General features: G+C 37.4%; 1 protein-coding gene across 5 annotated transcripts in view; it reads left to right on the top strand.

Annotated features, from left to right (window-relative positions):
* The window catches only part of LOC117393241 (nesprin-2), a 70,744-nt gene extending 42,849 nt beyond the window's left edge, over nt 1-27,895 (top strand). For 2 of the 5 annotated variants that reach the window (XM_055232118.1, XM_055232120.1), the window contains exons 67-92: nt 597-779; nt 857-967; nt 1,074-1,228; nt 1,605-1,752; nt 1,862-1,956; nt 2,061-2,283; nt 3,157-3,354; nt 6,016-6,132; nt 7,192-7,347; nt 9,658-9,816; nt 11,505-11,671; nt 16,484-16,646; nt 17,372-17,562; nt 18,375-18,525; nt 19,017-19,199; nt 19,582-19,719; nt 20,373-20,564; nt 21,942-22,218; nt 22,670-22,803; nt 22,879-23,005; nt 23,629-23,828; nt 24,125-24,301; nt 25,169-25,297; nt 25,764-25,952; nt 26,683-26,765; nt 26,848-27,806. In XM_055232118.1, the coding sequence (XP_055088093.1) occupies nt 597-779; nt 857-967; nt 1,074-1,228; nt 1,605-1,752; nt 1,862-1,956; nt 2,061-2,283; nt 3,157-3,354; nt 6,016-6,132; nt 7,192-7,347; nt 9,658-9,816; nt 11,505-11,671; nt 16,484-16,646; nt 17,372-17,562; nt 18,375-18,525; nt 19,017-19,199; nt 19,582-19,719; nt 20,373-20,564; nt 21,942-22,218; nt 22,670-22,803; nt 22,879-23,005; nt 23,629-23,828; nt 24,125-24,301; nt 25,169-25,297; nt 25,764-25,952; nt 26,683-26,765; nt 26,848-27,052 (4,251 nt within the window). In that variant the 3' untranslated portion in view covers nt 27,053-27,806. Of the gene's footprint in view, nt 1-596; nt 780-856; nt 968-1,073; nt 1,229-1,604; nt 1,753-1,861; nt 1,957-2,060; nt 2,284-3,156; nt 3,355-6,015; nt 6,133-7,191; nt 7,348-9,657; nt 9,817-11,504; nt 11,672-16,483; nt 16,647-17,371; nt 17,563-18,374; nt 18,526-19,016; nt 19,200-19,581; nt 19,720-20,372; nt 20,565-21,941; nt 22,219-22,669; nt 22,804-22,878; nt 23,006-23,628; nt 23,829-24,124; nt 24,302-25,168; nt 25,298-25,763; nt 25,953-26,682; nt 26,766-26,847 lie in introns of all 5 variants that reach the window. The other 3 variants (XM_055232117.1, XM_055232119.1, XM_055232121.1) reach the window with 3 other exon arrangements.
* Nucleotides 27,896-27,923: the final 28 nt, after the last annotated feature.

Raw genomic sequence — 27,923 nt, 5'->3', positions numbered from 1 at the left:
TGGTAACATTTTCATGAATATTGTGTTTCAGTGTAGGTTTGAACAATGTTTTTTATAGTTTGAGATAATTTTGAGACATTTAACATTTTTTGGCCATTAGACTCTATTGGACTAATTTTACAATTCATTCAACATTAATTGGTTTTAGAACTTTTCAATTTAATCTTCAAATCAGAATTTTAACAATTGTTGCTGAATTTAGGGCGAGCGTGCATTAGGTTCAGAATTTAATTGAATACTTTGGTTGTCTTTTTGTGGAATAGAACAGGATGCTGCACTCATAGCCACAAATATCTTTCTATTTTCATGATCACCTGTACTTAACAGGACACATATTTCAATACATGTTGTTTTTCAGATTTATGCAGCAAAGTAAGAGCTCTAGGCTTTTTTGAACTCTCCTTGATGAACATTACACTTTGTTAGTATGTGAGTCACACATTATGCAGAGCAGGAAATGGGGGAAAGAGGACTCAAACTCACAACACATAGATGGGCGATTTACCTGCATATGCGCTAATGCTCTTACCGTTAAGCCACACTGCATTTTTTTCTTTATTCTAGGAACTTAACCAATACTTGTTTACTATCACCAGGAATTCCAAGAGAAGGTTGAGAGTGTGGAAAGGACCTTGGAGCATGTTCTGGTAGCTTCCAAGCTTTTGATTGGACAACTGGATCCAATGGCTTCTAATATTGTCCAATCACAAACCAACCAGGTGTCACGTGATCTTCTGATTTTGAGCCAAGCCTTGCACGTGCATAAGAAGAACACCAAGGTACTATCTACTTCACATAGGGCATTATTTAGAGTACCATTCTATAGATTATGCATTGATTCATATTTTCATTAAAGGATGACATAGACCAACTGAATGTATTCCTGGAACATTTGGAGAGACTTGAAAACCAAATGAAGGAAAAAGAAGAGCAAATTAACAAAATAAATGGTGTAGATTGTGCAAAGGTTGGTATCCTTTTATATGGTGCATTACAAGTTTAATTCAAGCTCTGAACCCTTTGATAATGGCTTTAAACCCTCTTGTGATATTTTTTGGTTTGTTCATGTGCAGCAGGTTTTCCGGGAACTCTCCAGCCTGTTTTGGTCCATGTTTGACATCAGTGAGATGAGTGCCAACGTGAACCTTAGCAACCAGGAGGCACAGAGGCTGCACCATCTCCAGGGGAGATATGTGCACAGTCTAACACATGGGCTAGAGCAGTACAAGTAAGCCAATGTTATAGTTTTATGTTAAATCTCTAAATATCTAATGCTGACAAAATAAATAACAGGTACTTATCTACCTGTAAACCAGATCTAAAACTGGACTAAATTGTGAAAATATCATGGCAATATCAAATGTCTCATTTCCAATATATTGTACAATCTGTATTGTTTTGTTGCAGTTACAATGTTTGAATATTCAGATCCCAGGCTAAAATCAAGCTGAACTCTCTATTTCAAATCTAGTGACATAAATGGCATTAAAGCTGTACCTGGTTTTTATACTTGAGCAAAATGTGTCTTGCTCCAGTACAGATATATTTCATAAGCAGCACGTGAGGTAAAATAAGTAATTGTGCCTTGTTCTTTAATGATATAGGCAGCTGCAGTCCCAGCATTATGACTCTCTGGACTTTGATGGAAAGTGTAAGGCCCTGACAGATATTCAAGATAAACTGGAGCAGGAATCAACACTGAGGAACCCTGAGAATTACATCAATATGAAACACATGGCAACTGTCCACCAGGTGATATAAATTTAAAATAACACACTTTACTATCTGCATTTTAATTTAAAGCAATTATTCCCATACCTTTACTTAAAATATATATTTTCCTGTTATTTCTTGTTGCTAGAATCTTCAAGGTGACATCGTGGTAGGGCACCAGTTACTGCATGGACTTCAGTGTGACGCTGTAAAGATCATGGAAAACACAACTGACACACAAAGGTAAGATTTTTGGAATAAATTGACACCTCTTTGAATCTTTATGTTGGAAGCATTTTTTTTATTCAACCCTTGAACCAATGCATTTTTTAAAAATTTCTTTTCAGATTAGAAACCCTTGCCAAGGTTTCTTCCATTAAGCAGAAGTGGATTGATACATTGAATGTGATTAAACGGCGTCAATCTTCGGACAAACAACTGTTGAGCCAGTACATCACGTACCAGCGTGGACTTAAACATCTTTACAATATTATAAGAGGAATCGATTCTCTACAGCTCCCTACAGGACACGTTATATCTGTGTCACAAATACAGATGCAAGATTATAAGGTTAGAGTGTGTTGATTATTTTTGATTTTCATGCTTTTAGTGTAAGTATTATTTCTAAAGCCACAGATAAGTCCTTAATCCATATATTAGGTTTTGCTCTGTTTTCCATAACTGTCACAGATCAGATTCACTGGTGGATGATTGCTCACATGAAGTTTTATTCTAGATGTATTGCAATTTTATTTTATTTTTTAATTTATTGTCCACGTTGAGCAACAGCTCTAGTAATAAAAAAAACAAACATTTTGGAAACCTCTTTTGTAGTGCTGTATTATCACTACAATATAATTCACTCTTATTAAAAAAATATCTTAATTTTAATGTCATGTTTTTAACATAAACAAAACTCTGAATCAGTGCCATTTAATACACAAATGTCACATTTATTCCACTATATTCTGAACATGTTTTACTGACAGGACATAGACCTCCAGATTAAAAATAAAAGCTGATCGTTGACCTGATAATTTGAAACAATCAGATGTCTATCCAATTAAAACATTGTAATGATCTGATATTTTGTGTTTACCTTAGAGTTGACACATTTTGTTGTTCTTGTAACTATTAATGTGTTGTTGTTGTTGTTGTTGTTGTTGTTGTTGTTAATGTAACTTCTTTTGTATGTGACACTTGGTTGCTACGCCGACAAGTGGATCTGAAGGTTGTATTGATCAGTTACTCAGTTACTCAGCAGACTGGCTCTACGAGTTGAGACTGCTGTTGTTTTGCTCTTGTTTTGGTGTGCGTTATAGCCTAGAGTAGTCCTCGTGTTCAGAAAATAAACAGCCAGAAGAATTGGTTAGGTTTTCTTACACCAGAACACTGCAGTATGATTAAGTCCACAACCTTACATTTTTGTCTTGTATCTTCCAGGCTGTCGAAAAGGCTCTCCAGCCTCACTCTGCCATCTACACCAGGGTAGTGGACACTGGGAAAAGTTTGTGTAAAAGTATGACAGATCCTGAGAGTCAAATGAAACTCCAAATAGAAATAGAAACTTTAGAGAAGGAATGGGAACATTCAACATCACAGCTGGGAACGCACAAAGCAGCAATCAACAATGCACTCCAGGTAAAAGCACAATTACACACTGGCTGCTTTATTTTGTAGTTTTAATGCTTCAAATGCTTTTTAATATAATTAGCATATTAGCCAGCCACATGGTAGCAACTTCTTTTCAGATTATAACAACATTTTATAAGTCTGCCACTTTTAATTTAGATCTTTATTAATCTGTCTATAAAAGGCCTCACAAAACAAACCAACAAAAGAGCATGCATTGGTTTCCATATCAACATAACTGAAGGGTGGGGGCGTCAACGGCTTTGACATGACCCATTTACAGCAGTTGATCCGACATACACGCAGTCTGGTGCCCTGTTAAAGCTCATCTGCCAAGAGGATCAAACTCCAACTGAGAAACTATCCAATATCCCAGCGATTTTCCAACTGTGGCATTGGGCCTATTGGTGGTATGCAGAGCGCTGGAATCTGGTTGTGTGGAATCGTTTTAATTTAGTTAATGCGCAGTTTAGTACTTGTCCTGGTTTGATCTCAATTCACTGGGTGTGTTCTGCTGTGCGTGCTCAAGTAGCAAACAGGCCATCATGAGGTACATCTGGTGAAGACAAGTACAATTTTAGTCTTGTTTAGTTATGCTCATGATGTACACACTTTAGTCTAGGGCTGCAAGATTAATCTCAATTGAATCAAAAACACAATTTGAATGCACTCAGTTAGCAAATTGCAGTATTTTGCATAAAAAAAAACTGCTAACTAGCTTAAATCTGTACAAACATGTTCTGAAATGTGATGATTCATCTATTACAGTAGTTTGTCAGTTCATATTTTTATCTTTTTGTCAATTCTTTTGGATGTGTTTAAAATGTGAACTTTGAATTGAATCTTATTATTAAGACATGCTTGGCAGAAAAATCAGTTAGATATTTTTCCCAAATCGTTCAGTGCTGCTTTGGTCCCTGCTTAATCCAGGTTTTTATATTGGAAAAAAAAACAATATTGTAAGGTGGAACTTTGTGATAAGTTTGAATGACTTTATCACCACTATATAAATATCCAGAGAGCTGAGTCTGTTTAATTTTGTACTGTAGAAATACATTTGATACACTAAAGTGCATGAGACAGGTTTTCATGTTTTTCAAATGATTTCTTGGTTTAGTGGGATGTTCTCTGTGGTAAATATTGATCATAGTTTTACATCAGACAGTTTGTGGAAAAAAAAGTTGATAAGAAAAGGGCAAAGTGAAGCAACAGTGAGTTTTAAAACAGAATACCTCCACCTATGTCATAAGCACTGAAACTTCCAGCCCAAATATAGATACAATTTATGAGCAAGGAGCATATTTTTATGACAGTTTCAATTCATTCATTTAACAAAATAAAGGTGTTGTCATTTATTGGTATTAGTTTAAATTACGCAATATTTATGATTAATAAAACAGAAAAAATACACAATTTTTAATAAGATCTTAAATGTAGTTATGTTAACAACAGACAAGAGAAGGAGGATAGGACGTAGCTGTGTGCATTCTAACATGCATGTTTGGGACCTCCAGGGGTCATGTAAAGTTGTGTTAACCCATTGAGCTCAACAGGATCCAGCCAGAGAGGGGGAAATCCCTCTGAGCAACATGTCAGAGATCACACCCCCCGATACAGTAATCCAACATAGAGCTGCCACACAGGCCTCTAATCATTCAGTGAGTGAACACAACAAACAGTGAGGCAGTTCATTTCATGTTATGATACATGAACACATGATATACAGTGTTGTTAAAATATAATACATATTTAAATAGCCTGATTATGAGTGAAAAGCGTTGAGAATTTAATACTAGTAGGCATTAGGCATTTAATACTATTATTTTTAGGAGACTTTAGATCCTCAGCCTTTATATTTGCTGAATTTTAGTTAAGAGTAAATTAGTTTTGTAGCAATAAACAGGTTTGGTGACAAAACAAACAATATGTGCAAAATAGGCTTGAATTTTATTAAAAGGGTGGCTAAGGTTGTATATCACTAATGTCAATGGAGGGACCTTAATTAGCCTTAAACAGTAATAGAAGTAATAGAAATGGGTTAAGGTCTTGATTTTTAAGCAGTGGACTGGCCAACATTAGTGCTAGTGTACCTTGAGCCTAGTGTGCAAGTTGACCGATTCACACAATGTTATAAATTGTCTTTCTGGAGTGCCCTGAACCATACTACAACTGGAGCCATTTGATAATGTTTTAGTGACTGGTGCCACAGCATCTTTTTCAGTCAGAACAGTATTGTGGTTCACAATGTACAAAATGTAACATCAAGATCTATGTATTTAATACTACATCATCCTGAATAATTTGAAGCTACCAAAAATCTCCTGTACTATACTTTCCAATGTGTGTACATTCTCAGGCAACATAAACAAATATGTTATCAATGTTTTTGTATATGTATAGATCAGACCATAAAAAACACTAATAACGCCATATACCAGAGGTGATGTAACACACTTCAGAAACACTTCACTACATAAGACAGCTCTGTTACCCTTAATGCCCATAACTGTGTCTGTCTTTCTGAAACGAATGGAGCATCTATGGAAGTTATTTAACTCAAAGAAGCTGACTTATACCATGTCTAAATTAAAATGTCGCTATACCAGATTGCAAACTGTCTGGGAAATTGATGTTAGACTTACGTAAACCTGTGTATTTTTGTTTTCACAGAAGTGGGAGCAGTGCCAGAAGAAGATCGCTGAGTTGAGATCACAACTGGACGAGTGTGGACTTAAACTGAAGAAAGCACTACCAGACATACCCAAGGACGCAGAGGAGATCATTCAGGTACTTCTGTCAGCTAACTGAATGTTAATTACAGGATAATAACTACTGGATTCTACAATAAAACTGTTTTGCACATGCTAGGGTTATATCAGTTTTTGACAGAAAAGAGGCCAAAGGGCCAAGAAATTGAGTTCTTGAAACCTACTTGTGGTGTAATCATTTTTACTGTGAAAATTCATCCTTTCCGAATGAGCATGTACTAAGCTGACCAATAAAATAACCTTTTAGGTTGATTACCAAATAGTTAATACTGGCTGTAATATGTAGTAGATTAGTAGAAGTTATTGTAGTATTATTTGTGATAGCAGTAGTAAAAGTAGTAGGAATTGAAGTTGTAGTACTATTGAAAGCTGCTATCGCAATGCTTATTATTTCAGATAATCTACTTGTATGAGTGTACTCCTTTTAAGATTTAAATACATAAGCACTAGTGGTATGATACATTGTTAAAACTTTGATTGCAAAGTAGTTGATAGTGGTTATAATTTGTAGTATATTAGTAGAAGTTGTAGTACTTGTAGTAGTTTTTGTAATAGGAGTAGAAAAAGTAATAGTAGTGGAAGTTGTGGTGGTAGTATTGAACATTGCTATTTTAAATAGTAAAACATTGTGCATTTGTTTTTTATTTAAAAAAACAAATGTACAATGGTTTCAAACTATTACTAGTATGACTGCACTGTTTGCCTTTAATATTTTAATATATAATCAATTAAGACTAAATACAATACCCTACTGTACACAAAGAGGACACTTCCTATTTGTTGCAACACATGAGTGGTCAAGCCTACAAAGTTACCACCCTTAAACCCTATGCGAGCCTTCCCTCCTATCCTATACCCCCATCCCAGCAGCAGTTTACCCCCCTTTCCCTTATTTAATACCCCCATGCTTTCACTCCCCTCCCCCTTTTTACCCATATACCCTCCCCCTGCCCTGTCCGATCCAGAGCTCTTTAATCGGGACAGCAGAGTGGACCAAAGTAGAGGAGGAGAGCAAGTGTTAATAGTTTTGTATGGCTTTCTGACTAGTCTTATTACTGTGTTTGAATGTACTATGCAGGAGACAGAGTTCTCCTTGCGGCTTCTGAGGACCGGAAAACAAGAGGTGGACACCATGAAGACGGACTTGTCCCACTATCTACCACTCGGGGACACTGCGCTGTTGGAGCAGCAGCTAGAGCAACTTCACAGCCAATGGGAAGAGCTGTGCACGAAGGTAAACCTAACAAAAATGCTAAATAGGTAAATAACATTGTTTAGTTAAGAGATGAGTTGTAGATGGAAGTTGGAAGGGGCAGGTGCAGCAGTGGAGGCGGGGTGGAGGATGAGGGGGGAGCAGAAGGAGGGAAACCAGCGGTGGGCAGAGGCACAAAGACCGAGCACAACTGGCCAAGTGAAAGACACAAATTAGGGAGGGAAAAAAATAACTCTTCAGATTTTATGTGTTTGTTATGATGTTTGTTGAGTTGAAAGGGGAAAGTGCTATAGGTAATAACCTCATTTTGTGGTGTAGTTGGATAAATATCATGGGATAATAGTTAATTTTGTCAGATCAGATTATAATCAGATTTTGGTGCCTATGTGAACGAGGCCAATGACTTACAAAAAATACAGCGTAATTGATAAAGTACTACATGCTTGTATATCCATCTGACAGAAAATTGTATTATAAAACAACTAAAAAACAATTTATGAACTGATGTTTATAGATTATATTAAGTTATATCATTGATTACATTGTACTGAAGTTACGTTAGTTAGACGTCAGTGGCTTGTGTGTGTTAAAGCCACAAGTGCGTTTATGAAGAGAGCAAATTGCGTCTCCTTCAATAATTAATACAATGCGTTTATTGCCATTCTGTACTGTATTATAAAAGAACACTATATTTTTCTTAGACATTTTTGGTCAACTCGATCACTAATATTTTGCATAATCATATCAGCAACATCTTAGCCTTATTCACTCCCTATGCAAACATCAGTGGAATAATAGCATTATTACATTAGAGGGGCCCTTTGTAAACACATACTTGCATTCCTACACTTAAGTCTCTGGCCTTTCACACAAATACTCTGTTGTTCTTTAGGATAAACAGCTACTGCATTCTGGGACATGTTTCAATCGGTTACCTCATTGCAGTATTATTATGGGTCCAACAACAATTTGTACTGGCGCTAATTGGGCCCGCACTTGAATACAGCTGCCTCCACCTGCTTTGGCCCAAATGTGCTTTTTGCCTAGCTATTGTTTTTTTTTTTTTGTTGCGTTTAATTTAAATCTAATTCAATTTTAGCCTGTGTCAAAATATGAAATTGCAGGATTGTTTTGAATATTTTGTTCTAGTTTTGATGAATTTTCTATGTTCTGTGATTGAATCTAGTCTGCATGTCTAACAGGTTGCAGTAGAGAGGGGGTAGGTGCTGGAATGGGTCCGGCGAGCAGATGGTCTTAGGGAGCATGGGACAGCCTCTATTGTCAAAGGGAATCACAAAGTCTTCACAGAATGACAGCAGTGTACAAAGCAGTCTCAGCAGTCCACTGAGTAAAAAAGCCCCCAAAACATCGTTAGTACATAAAAACAATAAAAGGCTTAATGAAATACAACTAAATGCCAATCAGGAGTAATTTATAGCCAAGCACTCCCTAAGGCTGGTACTAAGCAGTTTAACCTCCAAAAGATCATCGGCCAGTCGCCCCCTCCCAGTCTGTGTAATGGGGCGTTGTCATGGCGTTAAGTTGTCGTTAGGAAAATGGACCTTGTTAATTTTATCACATAAAATGTCTGGGGAATTCATTTTGTCTGATTTATGATGTGATGGTTCATTTCACAGTCATTTTACACAGTAATAAATCTATTACCGTAAACCTATATTTTAAACAGGATATTAACTACTAGCCTCTTTACAAATGATTTTTTTTTTTTAATTAAGGCTGCACAATTTTAGAATTATTGTGGTTTGACATACATGTTTAAAAAGTAAGATTCTGTTCAGAGTGCACATTTGAGACGAGACTGAAATTTGAACTGACAAAACTAATACAAAAACCCTATACATTTCAGAACATGTTTGTAGAGGTGTAAACTAATTAGCACTTTGATAATTGTGCAAATTGAAATTGGGATTTTTGAACCCTTAGGGACTCGCTGCAGTGCCTAATGATGGCACTGTAGCATTCTAGTGTAAGGAAACGTGCCAAATTTCTTCTGGTTGTTTATTTCCTGAACACAAAGGCTACTGTAGGCCCTAACCCACGCCAAAACAAGAGCAAAACAACAGCAGCCTCAACTCCCAAGAGCCACTCTCCAAAACAGACCAGTAACTGACAAATAAAACCTTCACATCAGCTTGTCAGCATAGCAACCAAGAGTCAAATACAAAACCAGTTATATTAACAACATATAAACAACTACAAGAATGACAAAAGGTGTCAACTCTGAACTAAACACAAAATATGAGATCATTAAAATAATGTTACTGAATTGTGCATATTTCTGTGCTTATTTTTACTTTCCCTCTTTCGCAGGTATCCTTGCGTAAACAGGAAATCGCAGACCGCCTGAATGCCTGGACCATCTTTAATGACAAGAACAAGGAGTTCTGTGATTGGCTGACGCAGATGGAGAACAAAGTGTGCCACAGTGCTGACCTGAGCTTCGAAGAAATGGTTGAAAAGCTCAAGAAGGTACACGGCATTATTCCACAAAAAATGCAATGCAATTTCATGTTACATAATACTGTTCCATTTGATGTTATTTTATTTGAGAAACAATTGATAAAAACAGATTATATTTTCCATCGTAAAATGTACTGTACTAAATGTTGTCCAGACTACTGCAATATTATATTTTTCACCTCATCATCAAAGGTGAACTATGTAACTTTTCCGTTTCCGTGGAGACAGAATTACATTACGTGTTATTGCTTTGTGTGGTATTTGTCGATGCTATCCCTCAGTCATCCAGACAAAAAGTACAAATTAGATAAAGACACAATGTGTGAACTTAAAGACTAAAAACATGGACTTTTTGTCTTCATTGAGATGGATACATTTAATGCCAAAATGGCAAAACAATAAAATCTCCATGTAGAAAGCATGTGGCAGACCTTCCTCCAGAAAGGTACCTTCAAAAGCATTATATACAGGCTACATAATAAATTAAAGGTCCTATATTACGCAAAAATGACTCTTGTTAAGAGTGTAATCTCATTGAAAAAAGTTGTGTTTTGTTTCATTCACACATGTTTGAGTAATTCTTTATTATTAGTCTGTACATCTCCAAAGCTTAAAATCTGCTGTTCACAAGGTGGAATGTTTGAAAGAAGAACTCAACCTTAATGTGCAGCGTTTGTGTGTTAAACATTTGTGAATTAAATAAAACACAACTCCTGGTGTGTTTGTGACAAGGAAACATCAGGGACAGATCAGAAAACAGCATAATATGGCCCTTTAAATATAGACAAAGTTCCTAGAGTCATAGACTATCCATTATCCCATTCTATCTATGAGTACTGGATTAACAGATGGTATCCCTGGGTTAAATATCAGGGCAGTCTTTGTCTACACACAGTTGTCTTTGAGGGGACTGAGGGCCTTTTGTGGCCTCCGTGTCTCATCCTGGAGCAGGCTCATGTTGTGAATGAGATAATTGGTTGGTTGGAGCGATCATGAATTGATGTTTTGGGCTGTTGAGTTGAGATGGGAAAGTAGTTATGTTTAATCATAGGCTCTTGTACATGGACAACAGAGGACAACAGCGTTAATTAAAAAGGTGAATGTTGTGAAAAAGATCAGGTGGTGTTACAGTTCAAAGTTTTAGACCTGCGGCAGCACAGGTCAGTAATGTGGGAATAAATGTAAGTAGTTGTAGTAGTGCTTGTGTTCAGTTGATTAATTGCTCCCAAAAGATGTAATTGTAACTATCTCAATCATAAAGGCAAACTAACTATCTACCATAAACACAGCAATTGTTTAAAAAAAAAAAAAAGAATAAAAAATACATGATTTTGTATGTACCATTTTGTATAATGTTAAAATGCCTACACTGTTTTACACCGATATAACATCCACACACATTTTTGTAATTTAGTTAAACCTTTTTGTATTTTAATAAGATCAGGGAAAGAAAGGCATATTATTTCTCCTCACTGTGTTTCTATTGACTAGTAATTTCCACATTCAAAATTTTATAATATACAGTCTTTGGGAACTTGCACAAACAGTCCAATTAAATTACATCTACATCTACAGGTTAAATCACATTTAACCTGTAGATGTTTATTTTCTGTATATTCTATTCCCATGAAACTGTGCCTTATCCACTGCATGTGACACGTGGTCTGATCTCACTGAGCATGTCTGTCTCCCTACAGGACTGCATGGAGGAAATTAATTTGTTCAGCGAGAACAAGAGGCACCTGAAGCAGCTGGGGGAGCAGCTGCTGAGGGCCAGTGATGAGGCCAAGCAGAGCCAAGTGCACGGCTCCCTGCAGGAGGCCAACCAGCGCTGGCACGGCCTCTTCCACCACATCCAGGACAGGTGAGCCCACAGTATGGTTATAAGATATGGCCTAACTCAGTATTTTTCAACCATTTTTGAGTCATGTCACACGTTTCTGGTTGAAAATATACTATAGTTCACCACCTATTAAAATATAACCAAGACTAACTAAAATTTGGTCTTTAGTGCAGCAATTTATTTATTTTTTGCTTTCTATTTTGGTCCAGAATTTTCATTGTGAATGGTAAATTATTAAATTAAATCCACGTGTGAAGCTGTTCATTCAAATTGGACAACCTTTCATGGCACACCTGATAATACTTCATAAAATCAAGGGCTTAACTAACCAGCTGCAAATCTGCTCAATAGTGGGAAATGGTTTCACTTACAAAGCCCTTTTCAAAGCTTTTCACTGAAGGCAAGGTAGGTGAAGTGTCTTGCTCATGGACAAAACTACTCAAAAATCAACAAAGGAAAATAAGGGAGCAAGTAAAGTGTTTGTTAATGAAAAGACAATTTGCAATTTTGTACTCATATTAGATGACTAGGCCTGTCACGATAAATACTATATCCATTTATCGTTCAATACCTAAGCAGATGGAATAATTTTTGGGGGTCAATATTTATCGTGGGGACATTTTCTTTGTACTAGTGCTAAACATCTACTTAATTTTCTGTAACAGGATGAGATCTGAGCTGTAGAAGTTCGAATCTTGAACTTCTATGACTCATTATAGACACTAACTAACTACTTAAGTGGTGCATTTTGTTATGTATTTATTGTAGTTGTACATTCAGAATACTTTTTGGGTGATAATTCTGCTCTATGGTTTGGTTTCAATATTATCGCTCATTGTCTAGACTTACTTCAACAATACATTGCACTTCAAAATGTGTTATTGTGACAGACCTACAGATGAAGTAATGAACTCATTTTAAACAATGACAAAATCTGTAGTAATGTTAACAAATCCTTGGCAAAACATGGACTTAAATGGTTGCCAGTTTCTTTATCTTTCATAATTTGTTGTTTGAATCGCTAATGCAAATTTCTTTTCTTTGGAAAACCTGTTGCGTTCAGCTCATGACACAATTCTTTATAGCGCTGCTGAATTGTTTCCACACACTAAAAGAGGTCTCTATATCTTCACCGCAGTATTAAGCCTGCACAGTGGGCCCTTTCTCAGCCAAAACACATTAAATAAATTAACGACCCACAAATCTTCAAACGAGCCCCTATAATTAAAACAGAAGTAGGCCTATTCTCCTGCTGTTACCTCGCTCCAGCCCGCAGCTGTTCAAATACACACTCCTTAATATACAGTAGTGTAGGTTAAGCCCCCAGACCCCTATTTGACATATGGGACATCCTACAAAAGTCCCACCCCCTCCTGACAGACATGGAGGACTCAGACAGGACCATATGTCGTCATGGTCACAGTGCCCGCCCCCCCTCTACTGCAGGCTACAGTGACGTGATGGGCAGTGGGGTGGGTAGGGGGCGGGAGGGCTCAGGACAAGGGGGGATTTGTCAGTGTTCATTACAACAGGGCTCATCAAAGTGGGGTCAGCCTACAGCGAGGGAGTCCTCACGAAAATGTACCCCCATTCTGTTACGTAATATATGGGATTAGGGGAGTGTTTTTGTGGCTTTCATTAGTGTAGGAGAAAATAGATGTTTTAAGTTTGACCATATATTTTAAAACAAGACACAACAATCGCTGATCACTTAGTTGAATTAAAGGTATTTAAGTTGAAAATTTTAAAAGAGAAAGAAAAGAAAATAGAAAGGTATACATTTAAGATTCAAAAACACAAAATATGACCATATGACAACTACCACATTAAATGATTTGAAAATTGTTATAGCATTTTTTGGATATATCTCTCATTATCTGGCTTTATACTGCTTGTTGATGTAATATAGCTTTTCAGCTTTTCAGTTTAAAAATCTAACTTTTTAGACCTTGGTCCATAAATTACAAACTGAAAACTGAAAGCCTCAGTCTGTAACTTTTTAGCCAAAAAAAATAAACTCCACAAACCTGACTTTTATTTAGCGTGAAGGAGGACCTCCGCCTGCTTGTTTCCATAGAAAATTTGCTCCTTTAGCTATAATATTACACAATATAGCATAAAACATCTATCTCTGTGTGGTATGGTTTTCTATTTCCTTCAGAAGGTTGCATACTGTTGCTTTGAATAAATAAATAAGTAAATAAATAAAAAAACATTTGTGATGAAAATTGCACTTGCCATGCATCAGCCATTTTCCTTCTTATATATAATATGGCATTCAACATTGAGCTTAATTTAATAGATTCATATAAACATTAGTCTAATCATATAAATGTAAACTTACTTCCACTCCTTTACAGTGACCATTTGTCCTGTGAAGAAAAGCACACTCAGAAAAAACCTACAAAATGATGGCGTTAAAAGAAATGTCAGTTGTATTTCAGTGTTTAGCCTGTGCCCTCCTGTGGTCCATTGCACTGTTAACTCTTACCCTCCACCTCTGTCACTACTGTGTACTGTATATAGCCTGATCCCTTTCTCTCTTGTTACCTCGGCCCGGACCCCTGAAGTCTTTTGTGCCTTTGTGGACCCTCAGTGTGAAGCCCCTGTCCCATTGTCAGTGCTGGGGCAGGGTACAGGGGGGAGATATAATTTGTTTGACTGGAGAGATCGTATTTGTAATGTGGAGGAGTGCCTCAAAGCAGATTTACTCAGTGTATACTGTTACACGGGTATAAATAAAGTGATACAACACAATGGGGTAGTATTAGTGGACTGGAGGAAGCTTGGTGAGGTCATTCTATTACTTTAGCTAATTTAAAAGACTTTCACTGTGGTGTAGTTACTCTTACAGGGGCCAATAGTTTCAAGCTTATAGGCTAAAAGTAGATGGTAGTTTGTTGTAGCCCCAAGTAGCAAAGAGGGGAAACAAGGTGCATCCTGCATAAAAGCTACAGTATGTTAATGAATACATATTAACACAAATAACCAGTACATTTCAAATTTGGCAAACAAATTTTATTGTCAGTGACCTCTTAAAGCCACATTATGTAACTTTTTGCCAAATAAATGAACTCAAATTTACTAAAATAAAGTAATGTTTTTTTTTTTCATTATGGATGTTTTTATTGCTCTGAAAAACATACAAAAACAAGCTTACATCTCCGCAAACCTGACTCTTCTTCTTGCTTGTTTCTATAGAAATGCTGGTTCTTTGGCTATAATCTTCTTCTTGGCATCAAACATTTCTATCTCCATGGAGAATGTTTCAAAGGGTGGTTTTAACCTTCTGTTTCCATGGAATCAGTTGACAATTGCAGTTGACTTTCTACCTCTACATATTTATGTGAAATCATGATACCATGTTAGTGTATTTTGTTTAGAGTCATTTTTCATGATTAGAGTAGTAGGAGTAAATGCAAAGAAAAAGACAAATAAGGTTTAGAAAAGTATCAGGATGGCAGCATACAGCACATTCAAACAGACACTGTTCAATTTTGGCTAAATGTCTGAAAGTAACAGCAGGGCATAAAACTAATCTTGCATGCATTCAATTACATCTGTTTTTATTCCCTAACCTCAAAAAACACTTGCACTTCTCCACAGATCTTTAACTTGGCCTAGTGGCGTCATCCCCTTGTCTCCGTGGAGATAGATGAGTTTAATGTTATTGTTATGCCTGGAATGTTCCACAGTATCACATCTCCATGGGAACAAGCAGGTGGCAGGCCCTCCTCTATAAAAGTTAGCACTCATTTAACAAAGCACTACTATACTGGTTGTGTTTAGCTCTACCACCAACCACTTTTATACAACAGGTGTTTTTTCTGTACATTATTTACACTGAGAGTCTGCCCTTTCAAATCGTCCTTTAAGGCAAAGTAAAGATCAAATGGGGAAATGAAGTAGGACTCCTGAATGGGGCACACTTCAGGCTTTTAGCTGCAGTGGAGATCTTATATTGTCCCCGTCGTTGCTATGGCACCAGTCTGTGTTGGCCTCTGTGGGTTTTCAGGATGGAGGGGGTGGTTTCCATAGAGACATGTGAAGTTTAAGATACCTGGGTCCTATTACCAGTACTTTTTCTGCATGAACAGTAGTTTTTGCATGAACTGCTGTGCAGCTGTAGTCTTGTGAGTGCAGTTTGGGGCAGAAACAGAGATACATAAGTTTTGAGACCTTTTGCCCCACCCCTTTTTTAGTTGACTAATCGAGGGCAGGACAGGTTTTCAGTCAACTAAGAATTTCTTTAGTTGACGACAGCCTTGAGTCATACTACAGACTTACAGACGTTTTTTGTTTTTTTTAAGTATATAATTTATTTCAATAATGATTTTGTTGTTATAGTTTATTTTAATATTTAGTTCACTTTGAATTTATATTGTATTTTTTAAACTCTTGCTACAACCCTTTATATCTATCCATTGTTACTAATAGAAATTATAGATATCAAACCAACCTTATGCACAAATCAATATTGTTCTGTGGATTACAATCTTGTTCATATTGTAAACTCAAACTTTGTGTAGCTGCAATGTTAGTTTTAATGAACTTTATCATGGGCCTATTGTTTTATCAGTGGTTTTCAGATTATAGTGTGTGTTATACTACCAGATAGGGGCTAGAGACAAATTTTCCGTATGGATTACATAGTATTCTCATAGGAAATATCCAAAAGGTGGATTTATAAATGTTGAACTTGCTCATTTTGATTTCTCACTGGCCCCTGAACTTACTATATTACAACAAAAATCTGCATTCTAACTAAATGCATTAAATATTATTGGCCTATAGAATGTTTGGAAAATCTGAATTTTGCCATTGCGTGTGCAGGGTGAAGAAACTGAAGGAGACGCTGGCCACAGTGCAGCAGCTGGATAAGAACATGAGTAATCTGCGCTCATGGCTGTGCCGCATCGAGGCCGAACTGTCTCGACCCATCACCTACAGCGTGCTCCACCACCAGGAGATCCACAAGAGGCTGGCCGAGCACCAGGTCTGGAACAGAGATAGTTTTTTTCCTTTCAAACTGGAAATTGAAATGTATCACTCAGACAAAGAGATAGACCTATGTTTGTAGTCTATTGATGGTCATTTGAGAGTGAATACGAGTTACACTTTTACTGCTTTGATGGTTTGGAGTGAGTTTTTGGACAACAATATGACAACAATATTCTGAAATTTTTTTATATTCGAAATGTGCTAAAACTGCCCTGTAAATGATTTTATCCATAAGCTAATTTCTATATGCTATCCACCATTCTGTCACACTGGGCCGAATGGGGTTTGTACAATCCGACCTTGGATTGGTGAATGTGCGCTCTAACTAAGCCACTGCACTCAACAATATACTCAATATTGTTATTTTACAAACATATATTCAAAACAATTTCTGATTTAACACGAAGATTATTTCTCACCTACCCAACTATGGCTCCAAATATTGTGACATCAAGAACTGTTTTGGCTTTGACTCCATGTTTTTTAACTGTGAAATAACTTTACAGTATTACCTAAGAGCATGTGTCTTCTTCACTCTCCCCTAATGACACTCTAGTTTCTGTCAGTTCATCCTTAATAATTCATGTTCTATTGTTTAAATTTGGGAGTGGCTGTGTCTCTCTACACCCCCTACCCAAACTACCCATAACTGTGTGTGTATATTCTTCATGTTCTCTCCCTGATGGGCCTGTCTTCATGTCTGTGTATGCATGTGTACAGGAGCTGCAGAGGGACATAGAGCAGCACACAGAGGGGGTGGTCTCTGTGCTCTCCCTTTGTGATGTTCTGCTCCAGGACCAAGACGCCTCACATGGGATGGGGGCAGACAGCGACTCTCTGCAGGAGACCAGCCGCAGCCTGGACCAGCGCTGGAGGACCATCTGTGCCATGGCCCTGGACCGCAGGCTCAGGTACTGGCCAGAGATATCAACTACAAATGAAGGCGTTTGTTTGAGTAGTAGGCTTAAAATTACATTATATTGTCTTTTTTGGGTTCACTTATCTGCTCTAATCTGCAGTATGTGTGTATATATATATATATATATATATATATATATATATGAGTCGAGAAACTTTAACTGATCTGGGTTAATCAATGGGTGAGCACTGTTACCATAATTAACCATCTGTAAAAATCTTTGAATAGACAAAAGTATTCAAAATGGTGCCTATGACAGGAAGTTTAAGCCTAGGAATACTCAGAGCAACAATCCATTTGTGTTTTGCTAGTGATGAACTTTTTTGCTAAATATTTTAATAAAAATACTATTGTTAGACTTTCAAACACAATTCCAAATGGAAATCAGGATTGTTTTGTCACTCTTCATAGAATGTTTAATTTAACAATAGGATTACCACTGGATATTAAAGATGCTAAATACTAAACTATTCTGAATCTATAGTGTATGTATTGTGTTTATTTACTTGTTATACATTTTTCCAAATACATCTCTATTTACATTTTGCCAATGATGGTTTTTGACATTCAGTCTTGAGCTCTACGCAAAATGAGATTTTCCCTGTAAAAATATCAGCCTCTTTGTTAGTGGTAATTAATGTGGCCTTTCCAATTCTGTTCCATTTGTATAAACTTTGTGCAAAGTATGCAATGAATGGTGTTACAAATATAACAATACAAGAATATGTCTTCTTTCCCTTAAGATGTTATTTTATTATGAGGAAATAAAAAATGGTATTACATAGACTTATGCTGTGTCTGTAGGATTGAGGAGACTTGGAGACTGTGGTGTAAGTTCCTTGATGACTACTCGCGTTTTGAAGACTGGTTGAAGATGGCTGAGAGGACCGCTGCCAACCCCAACACTGGAGACATCCTGTACACTGAGGCCAAGGAGGAGCTCAAGAAGTTCGAGGTCCGTTTGAAACATATGGAGTGGATAGTGTGATTACAGCCTGTTTCCAATAACACCAATACTCACCCTCAAAATACATGGGCTCCTTTGATGAGCAGAAAGTATTTTTATGTTATTTTTTTATTATGAAAGATACTTTTCCCAAATCAGGGTAATAATTATGAATATTAAAGGTGCACTATGTTAAATAATTAAACTACAGATCCCTGACCTGTAACTTTGCCTGGAGATAGATGGATAGATGAGTAGAACATTCTAGGCAAAGCAATAACATCACTTTGGAAACAAAAAGGTGGGGGACCATTCACCAGAAAAGTTATATATTGCACCTTTGAATAAAATTGGTGGGTTATGAATGATTAGGACATGTGTGAGGAGCACAGCTGGAGAACAACCATGTTAGAGGAGGTCAGAGAATCTCCAAAATTATAACACAAAGTTATTACTACAAAGTTACTATTAAATCCTCCCATTATCTTGTCTCTGTGCAGGCTTTCCAGAGGCAGGTCAATGAGAGGTTAACACAGTTGGAGATAGTCAACAATCAGTACCGCCGCTTGGCCCGGGAGAACCGCACGGATCGGGCCAGCCAGCTCAAAGCCATGGTCCAGCAGGGGAACAGGCGCTGGGACGCCCTGCACCGGAGAGTGGGAGCCATCCTACGCAGACTCAAGGTAAAACTAAAATAATAATAAAGGTCACTACAATTACAGGCAATGATCCTATTGTGTACTCCACTTACTGGTCACACAGTTGCTCTCTTACAGTTCCTTAGTTTGCATGTCAGCATCTTTTAAAGTAAACTGTAACATGTCACACTTAAAAATGAAAAAAAACATACATCTTGTACTAGTAATATTATGCCTTAAAACAGAAGAAAAATCAAATTTTACACCTAAATATGTCAATGTGTAAGTGATTTCTTTGAATCTACACATAAAAATAATGGGTTTACACACTTACTCCTCTACCAGTTAAACTACACCTAGAACTATGGAAATGGTAAGCAAAGCATTTAAAATATGTTAAACTTATGTAAAAATGTGTGTTCTGTAGTATTTCACCAGTCAGAGGGAGGAGTTTGAGACCACCAGAGAGAGCATGCTGGTGTGGCTGACTGAACTTGACCTGCAGCTCACCAACGTGGAGCACTTTTCTGAGAGCGACGTGCATCACAAGATACAACAGCTCAATGTAAGACTACACGCATACACCATTATTTAGACACTGGCCCTAGTAAAGTGACAAAGGTTTCTGAAAATTTGAAAAGGACCAAGCAATGATCTTAATTGTACAGGTTCAGACAGACTTTTAACAATTCAAATCATAACAACATAAAATTCTCGTGAGTAAATTTTTTATTAGTGAAACTGAAAATGTAGGTTTTTATCAGCAAATGAATGAAAATATTATAAACTGGTTTTGGCATGGAAAACTTGTCAAAATATAAAATTAAAATGTGCTTAATTGTGTCCTGGGTTGCAGCCTACTATTTATAGGCAGCATTATGATCACTTTTAACCATTCAGGAAATACAATAGTTTGTTTTAATTTGATAATAGATGAATAAGAACTACAGTGCCTTGTAGTTCCCTGCCACATCAACTGCATCAAAATTCCCTTCAATGAATTTCATGCTTAACTGGACTTATAACATCTTTCCACAGAAGGGTTTAACCACAGTTTGAGATCTTTTACGCACCCCAAACTCTGTTAAAGGATTTCATGTCAGTTTGGATTACTTCGCCTATCCGCACATATAACATTTTGCAGCAATTATCCCTTCTTTTACAGTTCATTTACCTTAGCCCATCTCCACAATCCTCTGCTGTTTGTTTTCCCTTTAGAGTTTCCAGAAGGAGATCCGGCTGAACACGGAGCGTATTGACGGACTGATCGTGTTTGGAGAGGGCCTGATCCAGCGCAGTGCTCCAGGGGACGCAGCGCACATTGAGAACGAGCTGGAGGAGCTGCACACATACTGTCAGGAAGTGTTTGGGAGACTGGTACGCTTCCATCAGAGACTCAGCCAGCCACCGGTGAGAGACGCAGAGAGATTACATTATATAAGCGGGTTTGGTGATTCTTAATAACTCTTAATAAATACTCTTTTATTAATCATAATAAAGCAGGAAAACTCACAATGATTCACAATGAACAAATAGTTTCTTAAGCTTAGTAACTACTTAATAATACCCTAACTCCTAACCCCTTAATTAAGTAGTTAGAGATCTGACTTGGTATATAGATCGTGAACATTTTGGCAAAACGATAACACATCCATGGAGATAAGCAGGCTGCAAAGAGCTGACTTTCCACCAGAAAAGTTATAGTGCACCTTGATGTCTTTGTGCTTTAGTAAGGCTAAATTATATTATAAAAGCCAAAAGTAAAATTTGTCAACTGGACAAAAAGTTTCAGAGGTGAAGACGTTGCTGCTCATCAGTTCTGGTCAAATTACTGGTGGTCACTGCCTTATATCTACCTGAAGGGAGGAGCTAACTACACTGAAACTGAAAACAGCTACTGTTTACAGTTTCTGTATGTAGACTAGGTCTATTGAGCTACACTAAGTGTGCACTGTGCCTGAGTCATACTTGGCATATTCATTCAATTATTGATGGGTGCTTTCACAGCTATTAGCATAGCTAGCTCTATTGTTTTCTATGTTTCTATTGTTTGCTTTCGGTCTGAGGATGGAGTTGTAGATGAGGGAGAGATGATGTCTCAGGTCCCATTATTGTTATTATTATAAAGTGGTTTTGACATTTTTGTTTAGTTTTTTTGGGCAAGACACGCACCTACCTTGCCTATGAATAAATGTGTTTTTGTGCAGTTGTGGTCAAAAGGACCATTGGCACAGATGGGAAATCATGTATCCATGTATTTCAAATTGCTTTGAATATCTTGGAAAGGGCTCATAATTGATGAAACATGAAATTAAAATGTTTGACTTTTATGTTAAATTGCACCTGTTTTTAATGTTTTATATGGACTTAGTCTTATTTGTTTTGTTTGTTTTTTTGTTTGTATTGTATTTTGTATTGTATTTTAAACACTCATGAAAAAGAGAGCTCTCATTGGGTTCCCCTGTATAAATAAAAATAAAGAAAGTCATGATTTGCTGCTATGAACAATAATCAGTGATATATGGTGGCAATGGCTTAGTAGTTTCTGTATTCATCTTCAAACCCAAAGATTGGTAGATTCTTGCTTTCATTAGTTCATACTACCATTATGCCCTTGAGCAACACACCTTGCTTCTGTTATCTGTGCACACTAGGGCTTACAATGACATTTGAGTGATTGACTGAATAGTACCTTTATAATGTATTTTGTTAAAATATTCTGTACACATCCTGCAATTTACCTTTTACCATCTAACTCATCTAACTGTTCTCTTTCTCTTACCTCAGGACCCAGTGGAACCCAAATCCTCCATCACCAGCTTCTCCTTGGAATCCAGTCTGGAGCTGATTGGCCGGCCATGGTTGGGGCGAAGCCTTAGCAACCCTTTGGCTACACCCACTCACCTGCTGGCCACACCCCTGTCCCACTCGGGCCGGGAGACTCCTGTGAGTGTGGACTCTCTGCCCCTGGAATGGGACCACACTGGGGACGTGGGAGGGTCATCGTCACATGAGGATGAGGAAGATGATGACCTGGATGATGAAGGAGCGTATTTTAGTGCAGGTAAATTAAAAAAGACTTTCATATACTTTAATAAAGTGTAGATTTGAGTTAATGGGTATGAATTTTGTTTCCATTCTGGCATAATAGGTAGAATAGATAGAAAGAAAGAAAGAAAGATGGACTGATAAAGGAGAAATTCAGGTGTCCGAAAGCAAATACTAACATGCCATGTCCCACACATGCATAAATAATCATCCATAATAAGTTACTAGCAAAAATAATAAAGTGCTCATTTTCAATTCAGTTCAGTTTTTTAGAAAATCTTGTGTCTCTACAAACATATGGGGCTGGGTCGCGGGGCAGCAGTCTAGGAACTCCCAGACTTCCCTCACCCCAGACACTTCCTCCAGCTCCTCCAGGGGCACCCCAAGAGACATAGTCCCTCCAGCTTGTCCTGAGTCTTTCTTCAGAAAAACATATTTAAGTAATTCATTTTTGATATTTGTTCTAGTGTCCAGCCGATCAGTGTGCGATTCTCCAAGATGGCGGACGCAGGACGATCCAGAGTTTCTCGATCTTGAATCCAATGGTCACAGTGAAGCTCCGCCCACTCTCTCCAGCACACCTTTGAAGCAAGGCAATTATGTAAGACTAACCCCTCCCAAAAACATTATTGTCACTTAGTTACTTTTGTATTGACTTTTTGTCATTTACACACAGCTGCACCTGATATCCCAGTGCAGCGGGAGCATTGAGGATTTTAAGAGGGTCTCGTTGATCTTGGATGAAGAGGATCTGCCGGATGAGTTCGGACTGGTTGGACTTAATGTTTCAGGCAGACAATCAGGTGAAGGGAAGATTCAAATAACATCTAGAGCAGTGAAACTTGTTCTGATCCTGATAGAAAATACACTGTATTTACCGTATGTTATTTACCTTTAACGCTTACTTAATTAATATGAAAAGCCATGATTGGTACAGATGTTTAAAAAAACATTATGGTAAACAAATTATAAAAGTATGTATTATATAGTATATTTAGAGTTTGATTATTTTGGACAATCCAAATCAAATTATTCTTTTATATTTTGAACTATCTACCACTACAACTATTGCAACACATTACTAAAATGTATATCCATATGTTCCACACACACTTTGTAACTTACCTGCTTGGCTCCATGGGGATGTTATTGTGTTCCCTAGAATGTTCCACAGTATAGTATTAAACTGATCTTGCTTTTGTTCAATTTCAGATGTTTTAATGCTCAAAAATACATTAAAACATGCAGTCTCTCCACAGTTTTGATCTGTAACTTGACCTGATAGAGTCACCTGCTTAGTTTAATGCCGTATTGTGCAACATTCAGGGCAAAGTAATAACATCTACCCTCCGCCAGAAAAGTTACATAGTGTGTCAATAAGTATTCTTTACCATGTTCACACTTGCATTGATTCTCTCTGCTCAAGGAGTGATTGAGCGCTGGGAGCTGCTGCAGGCACAGTCCCAGTCTGACCTCCGGGTCGACCCAGAGGAGGAGCAGCAGTCTCGGGGTTTGGATCAGATCAGCTCCTGGTTGGACACAGTGACTCCACAGCTTCAATATTTTCTACTGTCTAACCCACCCAACACCGTGGAGGACATGACCAACCAGGCCAGAGTGCTGAAGGTACGAATGAAAATACATATCAGAGCTTCTCAGACTGTGGTGGGAGTACAAATACTTGCATACATGCTCCTTTTAGTGAGTCTTGATTGTTTCCAAAATCTGACTATAATTGTATAATATCAGTATTGTAGTATGACTATTAACTTCACAAAAATGACTGCACTATTGTGGTGAGACTTAAATTAAATCAATTATTTAAAATAGCTTAAAAGACTGTGTAGATTGTATTTCACTTATCTGTTAAAGGAGCACTATCTCACTTTTCTGGTGATGATGCTGTTCTGTTCTGTCTTTAGGAGATGCAGAAGATGTTTGCTGATTACAAGTCCACCGTGCTGTCCTTGAACCTAACACTACATGGAGATCCAGATGTTCAACAGAAAGTGGCTTTAATCAACCAGAAGTGGAGCAAAGCCTGCACTGATCTCCAGCACTGGGACACCTCGCTCAGAAAAACACTAGTGCGCTGCCAGGTGAGACTAACACTCATTTATAAATTATAGTCTGGAGCCATTATTAATGCAGCCTCACATCTCGCATGAGAGCGCATAAGTGTCCTCTTAAGATTTCTGCTTCAAGGAAAAAATGAGCACTACTTATTAGATTAGGTTTGTCTCAAAAACTAGGTGGCCATAGCTTTGTTTTTTTATTTTTCTGCTAATAATTCAACATTCTCTTCAGAACCAGCTTATTTGTGTGCTGTATGTTAAGAATGGGAATCCAAGGTATATTTTTGTGAACACAAAATAGCTGTAAACTTTAACAATTATCAAAATGGTGCCAGAATTGTTGGGAAAAAATGTATTCAAATTGCAACTTTTACTGTTATTTTAACATTAGCTTGATACATTTTGATACATTTTAGAGGTTTTAGATGCCCATGTCACAATTGTATATGTCATTGCTAAAGTAAGTGAAGTGTCTGCTCTGGCAAGGTTCAAACCCAAATGCACAATTTTGCTATGTCAAGACAAGACTCTTCACCCACTTTGCCCATATAAGAATGCATGTGTGTGCATGGGAATGTATATTTATTACACTGGGGTCCAAAATCTGTATACATACTCAATACATTGGAACAAAAATCAGGTCTTCTCTATTACTAGATAAACAACATGATTTAAAGTTCAAATATGGGTTTAAATGGGTTAAGGTTAGGGTTTAGGTCAATTAGTAACTATGCTTAATGTAAGTAATGTATGTAATGTAAGTAAATGTGATGTCCCCAAGTAGTGTGTGGTGGTCAGTCTACACCAGTGCAGCTGTGGCTACAACATTCGCTTACCATCACCAAGTATGGAGTTACTGAATAGTCTTAATCATTTCACTTAAAATTACAGGAATTCCACAAAACCCTCCACTCCTTGCTTCTGTGGCTGTCCCATGCAGAGAGTCGACGGTATGCAGTGGACATACACCACCCGGAGACATCGGTCAAAGCTCTCAAACAACACTGCAACACACTCACGGTAAGTCACCATCTCCAGCGAAAATCAGATATTACACAATACTAGAACTAGTAGCAAAACTAGACACTCATTTGAGCAGGTTGCATTACTAAAATGATCAGTTCATTTCTTGAATAGTTTTAGAATTATCTTGAGCTGAGTTGAGAACAAGTAATAGACACATAGACTAGTATACACCCATGTACCACTACGGGACATACCTGGATGACTGAGGGATTACACAGATATAAGACCACATGGTAATATAAAAGAAAATACCATGATTTAATGTTGAAAATCACGGTCTATTGTCTAAAGAGTGTTTTTTAATTATCATTGTGGTACCTGAATCTGTATTGAGTATTGAGTCTATTCCTTTGTATCGAAATGGAGTTTGAAATTTTAGTTCTATGACAATGCTTATCTCCAATTCTGTCTCTGCTCAAGCCCATGTCTCTTCACTTTGCATTCTGTTTGTTTTTGTTAGGACGTGCGTGAGGAGCTGATGCGCAGACAGTCCCAGCATGCCTCGCTTCATGCCCTGTGGAGCCAGCTACAGCCGGAGCACACAGACGACAGTGACGAGGCCCAGGAGAAGCTGCACGTCACAGGGAGCAAGATGAAGGTCCTGCTGAGGGAGCTGACCCAAGACCTGAGTGCAGTGCAGAAGAGACTGGTCAGCAAAGCCACTGTTCATTTTACAACACAGATAATAGCTGGATTGGGATTTTTTTTTTTTTTTTTTTTGTAATGCAGGGGGGATTGAGGATTATTTTTAAAATGTTGCTCAAAATACATGAAAAATAATTCTTGCCACTAAAAAAGTTATTGCGGTCACTCTAACTTCTGTTGTGCATTAAAGTCAACACTTTCACATTCATATTCACTGTTTAGAGTTGACTTTTTATGTCAAATTTAGGATTGTGGAATATATACTGTTTACGTTTTTCAAGTACTTATTTATTTCTATTTATATGGTTACATTAAAGGTGCACTATGTAACTTTTCTGGAGGAGGGTTCGCCACTTGCTTGTTGTCTCCAAGGAGATGTTATTGGCATAAAAAATACCTATCTAACATTTCATTTTGTGTTTTTTATGCTAAAAATACCTTGAAAAACATGCATTCTTTTTGTGTGTGGGATTGCTTCTTCACAGACCTGGGAAGAGAGATGGTTTAATGCCATACTGTGGAACATTCCAGGCAAAGTGCTTACATCTCTATGGAGACAAGCAGGTGTTACATGGTGCATCTTTAAAACAAAAAAGAAAGAAAAATATTAAATTAATTTTATATCAATATTACACCATTACTACAACTGCAGAACTGAAGCTACTTGGATGAGTGGTGGATGTATTCCCTTCATGGTCAGTTGACATAATTTAAAACTTCTTTGTATATTTCAGGAAAATGAATCAGCATCTGATGAAGAAGACCAAAGAGCATCCAGTGTGTCGTCTGAGTCCAAGAAAAAATCTCCAAATTCAAGGTAGACTCAAATAACCTTTCTTCCAAAAACTGTAACCATCTTAAATATTTAATAGAAAACTCACTTTACATTGTTTTTCCAGAGAGAGAAGAGAGCCAGCCCGGCGCTCCTTTTTCCACCGGCTTCTCCGTGCGGCCTTTCCCCTCCACCTTCTCCTGCTGCTGCTGCTCCTGATGCCCTGCTTGATCCCCACATCCCCCCCAGAGCACAGCTGCACGGGGTCCAATAACTTCGCCCGCTCCTTCCAGCCCATGCTCCGCTACACCAACGGGCCCCCACCCACATAGTGCTGGACTTTAACACCCAGTGGGACCCCCCTACATTCTGATGGACTTTACTCAAAAATAAATACTCTAATAAATGTAAAATATGGGCTGAGGCAAAAAAAAATAGCTTGTTCAAATTGTCAAAGGCACCAGGTGTTAAAGGTGTAACTTTATGTAACTTTTTCGAGTGATGTCGCCTGCCACCTACTTGTCTTGATGAATGTTATTGCTCTGATTAGAATGTTCCACAGTATGGATTTAAATTGATTTATCTTGCATTCATACAATTACAGGTATTTTAGTTCTCAAAAATACCTCGACAAATGCAGGGTCACCTCTCCACTGATCTGACTTGTAACTTGGCCAGGTAGTATCATCTACTTCTCTGTTTCCATGGAGCTAGATTAATTTAATGCCATATTTTGGAACATTCCATTCAAAGCAACAGCTCCATGGAGACAAGCAGGTGGTGGACCCTCTGAAAAGTTGTAATGCACATTTAACTGTGCCGACTTATTTTAAAATACTACAATTTTAATATTAGTAATTGAAGATTTCTACATTTTAAATCAAGTATTAAACAAAAGATACAATTTGTGTTTTTCACTTTTCATATTGTCAGAGGGTTATAAACCGCTCCACACTTGTGCATATATTTTGTATGTGTTGACTAAGAGTACGTTTTTTATACTTGGAACACTGGTTAATTAAAATGTATTTAAAATTAAATATTATGTCCCTTTTTATATATCTGGATTACATTCTTTGAACAACATCTCCACTGTAGTTGTTGTGCAAAGAATGTGTTAATAAAATTTGTATTTATAATGTTACTCAATGTTTTGCTAATAAACGCTGAATTTGAAATGACGTGTTTTTGTGGTAATTTCAC

This window comes from Periophthalmus magnuspinnatus, chromosome 24 (assembly GCF_009829125.3).
Source record: "Periophthalmus magnuspinnatus isolate fPerMag1 chromosome 24, fPerMag1.2.pri, whole genome shotgun sequence".
Lineage (NCBI taxonomy): Eukaryota > Metazoa > Chordata > Actinopteri > Gobiiformes > Gobiidae > Periophthalmus > Periophthalmus magnuspinnatus.
The sequence above is the reverse complement of the archived record's forward strand: the minus strand, read 5'-3'. Positions and strand labels throughout refer to the sequence as shown.